Source organism: Mauremys reevesii, linkage group 22 (genome assembly GCF_016161935.1).
Source record: "Mauremys reevesii isolate NIE-2019 linkage group 22, ASM1616193v1, whole genome shotgun sequence".
NCBI classification, from domain to species: Eukaryota; Metazoa; Chordata; order Testudines; family Geoemydidae; genus Mauremys; species Mauremys reevesii.
Genome location: NC_052644.1, coordinates 1306407 through 1312406, shown reverse-complemented (window position 1 = coordinate 1312406; position 6000 = coordinate 1306407). Strand labels below are relative to the sequence as shown.

The 6000-nt window shown below is 68.5% G+C and overlaps 1 protein-coding gene across 1 annotated transcript in view; it reads right to left on the bottom strand.

The window, feature by feature from the left end:
* Nucleotides 1-1055: 1055 nt before the first annotated feature.
* Nucleotides 1056-6000, bottom strand: part of AKT2 (AKT serine/threonine kinase 2) — a 32700-nt gene continuing 27755 nt past the window's right edge. Inside the window, exons 12-14 of the mRNA XM_039510480.1 lie at nt 5026-5113; nt 2430-2532; nt 1056-1875 (exon numbers count right to left, since the gene is read on the bottom strand). Of these exons, the coding sequence (XP_039366414.1) occupies nt 1796-1875; nt 2430-2532; nt 5026-5113 (271 nt within the window). The 3' untranslated portion in view covers nt 1056-1795. The remainder of the gene's footprint in view (nt 1876-2429; nt 2533-5025; nt 5114-6000) is intronic.

The window sequence follows — 6000 nt, the reverse complement described above, 5'->3', positions numbered from 1 at the left end:
GCAGAGCAGGAGCCGAGCACTTGGGGCGTCTGTACCGAGAGCCCTGGCCCCTCCTCCCTCAGACCAGACCTCATGGTCTATTTCCCAAACCACGAGGCTACGCGGTGTCCTGGGCATCAGGCGTTCACCGGTGCATCCCTTGCCTGCAAGGGACCCGCCCCGCGGGGAACCCACCCCCGGAATTCATGGCCAACGGGCTGACCAGTGAAACAGACCCCGCAGGCCAGGACGCAGCTTGGCCCAGGCACCAGAGCAGGGGAGAATGTCCCATCCAAACGTGTCTGACAGACACCGCGGGGGCCAGGCTCTGTCCGAGCAGCTGCAGCAAGGGTCCCCCGCCACATGCCCTGCACCGTGGGTGTAACCGGCACCCCAGGCACAATGGCAGCCGCCCAGGGCAGGCGATTGATGGCCCAGGCGTCGCTCAGAGCCGCTGGGCTGTGGCTCCGCGACGCCGGGAAGGCAGCTGCTCCCCCGCGCCCCTCAAAGCTGCAGATGGCTCCGAGCGTTTGAGTCGGACACGCGGGGTCCAGTGCCAGTGGGGAAGAGCGCTCTGGCGCCCAATGCACTCTGCCCAGCCACTGGCGCTGGGTGGGGCGCCCCCCCCGGCAGCGTCAGTGACAGCGCAGGGGGCGTCCTGATGGGCAAAGGGGGCCTTTGGCGTGCGCTGTGGGAAAAGCTTAGCCCAGTCGGGGGGCTGAGCTGCGAGCGAGACGCTCCCAGGAGCTGCGGAGGAAGGAGCGTCTCCGGCCGAGCGCTGCAGAGTTCATTAGCCGCCCGGTTGTTCTGTAGAAAATCCTGCCGCACGCCGGGTGTGAACTAACCGCAGCGCCGACTTCTGGCTTTAAGGCAGCTTTGAAGAAAAAACGTTATTGCTTTTACAACCGTGTGCGTCGTACACAGGTACCGCCGTGGGCTGGGCTCGGCTTTCCCCCGACGAGAACCCCCGGCCTTCCTGACACGTCACTTCCCGTGCAAAGAGCCGGCTTCTTCCTTAGTGCTATTGTGCTCTGGGAGCCCTGCTGAGTCTCCAGGTGCCCCCGTCCCTCCCGCCCGCCCGCCCGCCCAGATCCACGCGGCTCTGGCTTCCACCGGCTCGGTTGTGCCCCTTTCCCGTCAGGTGCAGGAAGGGCTGTAAAGATGTAACAGGCAGAAGAGAAAACAGGACCCACGAACCCAACCCTGGGGCTGGGAGCCAGCGTCCCTCGCCGCACCGGAGCCGAGCTAACGGAGCAATGAAGTAAACAGCCCTCTGGGCTGAGGGCCAAGCCGCCGGCTCGGCCTGCTCGGAGGGTTTACTGTGCGTCCCAGCGGAGAGTCCCGTCCCGCCCCGGCCACTCGGCGACGCTCTCCGTAACCACCAGAAACTCGGCATTCCTGGCGATCAGTTTCGATTCCACAGGATTCCTCTCCACGAACGTCTCTCCGGCTCTGGGTTAGGTTATGGCTAGCTGACATCCTGGCCCTCGGATGCTGGAGGAAGGCTCTCTCGTGGGGTGGGCTGTCTTTAAAAGCTGTAAGCACTTCTAGGAGTTTAAAAATCAAAGCAACCCCATGGTACTGAACCAGCCAGGGCTCGGAGCTGCTCAGAGCCACGGAGCAGGAGCACTTCCTTCCTCTCAACGCGGCTCCGCCCGGCGGTGCAATGCCAGGCTGGCGGCGTTTCAAACAGCTGGGGCTGCCCCTGCATCTCCGGGGCTGGGCTAGTGTGTGACCAGATTGCTGGAGAGAAATCCCAGGAACAAAACCAACAAGTTCTCCCGTGCTCGGAGCCCAAGTCTCTGCCTGCCGCCGCCTATTCTCGGATGCTGGCAGAGTAGGAGAACTGGGGGAAGTGCGTCCGCTGATCGGCCTCCAGGGAGTCCATGCTGTCATCTGCAGCCAGAGAGAGAAGCGGCTTATGGGGGGATCTCCAAGCACCACAGGGAGTTGGGAGCACAGCACCCAGGTGGCCTTTAACAGGACTCATGCTCCTAAACCCCTCGGGTGCTTCCGCAAATTGCCTCCAGAGCACCTGTGCAACCCGAGATGCCCCGGAGTCGGGCTACGTGGTGTTATCTCTGCCTCCTTCCCACCAAGAGAAAGCCGGGGGCCCGGTGGGCTGGAACCGCGGAGGCCTGCTCCCAGCTCGGGTCCCACCGTTCCCCTCTCGCTGCGTCTGAGCAGCACCCGGCAACACAAGGCCCCAGACCTGCGCCGGTCCTTGTGACTGCTCCCAGGGGACCCTGCGTCTTGGGGTCTCAGACGACAGCCCTGCCCGGGTATCGGCCACTCGGCGTCCAGCCCCCCGCACGTCCTCACTACACACTGCGGTGCCATGACAGTGCTTAGAGCTCCCGGTCCGGTGCCAGCAGCCAGGCGTGACCTGTTTCTGTGCTGGGCGGGGCTCCCTCCATTTCAGCCCCTCCCCAGAGCCCGGCCATACTCACATCGGTCAGGGGGCGTGATGGTGATCGACTGCGCCGTGAACTCGTCGTCAAAGTATCGCGTGTCGATCTCTGATGTCACTTGGGGCTTAAACGGTGGGACGAGCTGCAGAGCAAGAGAGGCTGCGATCAGTAACGGGAACGTCCGCTGGCTCCCACCAGCCCCAGCACGACAGGGTCTGCGCCTGCCACCGAACCCTCCCAGGGCCCAGCTCCCTCCACCGCAGCCCCCGTTACACCAAGCGACGCCGCTCGCCATCTGGGCCCGGGGGCTGCGCCCATTTCCACTCACCCCGGGAGCTAAGCCGCAGCGCCCCACCCAGACGCTCGCCGAGCAGTGACGCCTGCTGCCACGTGAAGGGAGGTTCCCGCGAAAACAGCTCCAACCCCTCCTCCCCCTGGGTCTGCAAACCAGCCACCGCAGCTCTGAGCCAAGCATGAGAAGCCGTGCAAGTGACCGGCCCCCCGGACCCCCGGTTGGCACCGACGCAGGGGTGCGTCTGCGACGTGACCGGCCCCTCGCCTGGCACCGACGCAGGGGCGCGTCTGCGACGTGACTGCCCCTCACCTGGCACCGACGCAGGGGCACATCTGCGGCGTGACCGGCCTCGCCTGGCACCGGCGCGGGGCGGCGTCTGCGGCGTGACCCGGCCCCCGCCTGGCACCGGCGCAGGCGCGTCTGCGGCGTGACCGGCCCCTCGCCTGGCACCGACGCAGGGGCGCGTCTGCGACGTGACTGCCCCTCACCTGGCACCGACGCAGGGGCACATCTGCGACGTGACCGGCCCCGCGCCTGGCACCGACGCAGGGGCGCGTCTGCGACGTGACCGGCCCCCCCGCCTGGCACCGACGCAGGGGCGCGTCTGCGACGTGACCGGCCCCCGCCTGGCACCGACGCTGGGACGCGTCTGCGACGTGACCGGCCCCCGCCTGGCACCGACGCTGGGGCGCGTCTGCGACGTGACCGGCCCCCGCCTGGCACCGACGCTGGGGCGCGTCTGCGACGTGACCGGCCCCGCCTGGCACCGACGCTGGGGCGCGTCTGCGACCGGCCCAGGCCCTCGCCTGGCACCGACGCAGGGGCGCGTCTGCGACGTGACCGGCCCCCCGCCTGGCACCGACGCAGGGGCACGTCGGACAGGACCGGCCCCTCGCCTGGCACCGACGCTGGGGCGCGTCTGCGACGTGACCGGCCCCCCGCCTGGCACTGACGCAGGGGTGTGTCTGTGACGTGACCGGCCCCTCGCCTGGCACCGACGCAGGGGCGCGTCTGACGTGACCGGCCCCTCGCCTGGCACCGACGCTGGGGCGCGTCTGCGACGTGACCGGCCCCCGCCTGGCACCGACGCTGGGGCGCGTCTGCGACGTGACCAGCCCGGGCCCTCGCCTGGCACCGACGCTGGGGCGCGTCTGCGACGTGACCGGCCCCCCGCCTGGCACCGGCGGGGCACGTCTGTGGCGTGACGGCCCCTCGCCTGGCACCGGCGCAGGGCGCGTCTGCGGCGTGACCGGCCCCTCGCCTGGCCCCGCCGCAGGGGCGCGTCTGTGCCGTGACCGGCCCCTCGCCTGGCACCGACGCAGGGGCGCGTCTGCGACGTGACCGGCCCCCCCGCCTGGCACCGACGCAGGGGCGCGTCTGCGACGTGACCGGCCCCTCGCCTGGCACCGACGCTGGGGCGCGTCTGTGACGTGACCGGCCCCGCCTGGCACCGACGCGGGGCGGCGCGTCTGCGGCGTGCGACGGCCCGGCCCCTCGCCTGGCACCGGCGCTGGGCGCGTCTGCGGCGTGACCGGCCCTCGCCTGGCACCGGCGCTGGGCGCGTCTGCGACCGGCCCGGGCCCTCGCCTGGCACCGACGCAGGGGCGCGTCTGCGACGTGACCGGCCCCTCGCCTGGCACCGACGCTGGGGCGCGTCTGCGACGTGACCGGCCCCTCGCCTGGCACCGACGCTGGGGCGCGTCTGCGACGTGACCGGCCCCTCGCCTGGCACCGACGCTGGGGCGCGTCTGCGACGTGACCGGCCCCTCGCCTGGCACCGACGCAGGGGCGCGTCTGCGACGTGACCGGCCCCTCGCCTGGCACCGACGCTGGGGCGCGTCTGCGACGTGACCGGCCCCTCACCTCGCACTGACGCGGGGTGTACTGTAAGCTGCTGGCCAGGTCTGTGTTTACGTCCCCAGGGCCGCGCTATTCCTGTGTGAACGGCTCTATTGTACCGCGCACGCCGGGCGGAAATCAGCCCCCGACGACGGCCAGCAGTTCCGTAGCCTCTCCCAACCCTGCCTGGGATCACTTTTTCGGAAGGATGATTCTGACGGGACAGCTCTGGGGTCTCGCAATTCAAACCAAAGGTGCTGCGCTGTGAGCAGCCAGAGCTTCCTCGTGGAGGTGTCTGACGTAGGGAAGCGAGCGCCGGGATTTCCCGTCCTGTCCGTCCCAGCAGGCGGGACAGCGAGCTCTGCTCCGCGCTGGCGGGCGGGTTCTGCCCAGCCTCACACACTCGGTGGCAGCGGCTGTTCCGAGAACTCTTCAGATAAGTGGTTCAGGGGATGAGAGAACCCCCAACCTCCCCACAGCAAAGAGGGTTCCCCCTCTTACCTTCTTCTGAACCACGTCTTGCCAGTTGATGGCCGTGAAGAAGCGGTGCTCCATCACCTCCTTGGCGTCGGTGGGCCCTCCGCCTAGCCTGGGGACACAGAGCAGCCTTACTCCCTGCCCGCGCTCCGGGCCCCCTGCACTGCTTTCCAGGGGCGCTTTGAAATCCACTGAGTCAGATGGTGCCGAAGGTCGGGGAGCCCCTTGTGAAGCAGCAGGACCCCGGCCTGTGGCCATCAGCAGCGCGGCTGCTAGGCTCTCGGCCTGGTGCCAGCTGCTCTGAGCTCTGCCCAAGCCAGGCCAGAGCCTAGGAGCTTTACGCCAGGCTCTCCTGGGCAGGAGCCGAGGACACCTGCCACGGGGGATCTCCCGGCGCTAGCCCAGCCCTGACTGTCTCCACGGTGACCGATGCACCTGCCAAGGTGCAGCCGCCAGCCCCGGGCGGAAGCCAGCGAGAGCCGGCGCCATGTGCCTGTGAGGAAGTGGGGCTCTTCTTAATGTTCCCTCTGAATACTGGGGGGGGCTCAGCTCTGGCCGACTCTCTGTCTCCTGGCAGCTAATGGCCGGGCCCTTCCCCCCTGCAAGGGAATAGCTAAAGGGGAACAAAGGGATCAGGTGAGCTCCTGGCCCGGGAAAGAGAGACAGCCCAGAGGAGGAGGGGCTGGAGGGGGGGGTCAGTCTGGAGCTGGCTGGGGACGAGGAGTGAAGTGCAGACGTGGGGGTCTGGCTCACTGCCCCCCAGAATGGACCCGGCCGAGGGTCCGGTTCTCTGTACCTACAAGCTCTGTGTTAGCCCCTGTTCCTGTCATCGAATAAACCTCTGTGTCCCCGGCTGGCTGAGAGTCACGTCTGACTGCGCAGTGGGGGGGCAGGACCCTGTGGCCCCCCCAGGACCCCGCTGGGCGGACTCGCTGGGGGAAGCGCACGGAGGGGCAGAGGATGCTGAATGCTCCAAGGAGAGACCCAGGAGGTGAAGCC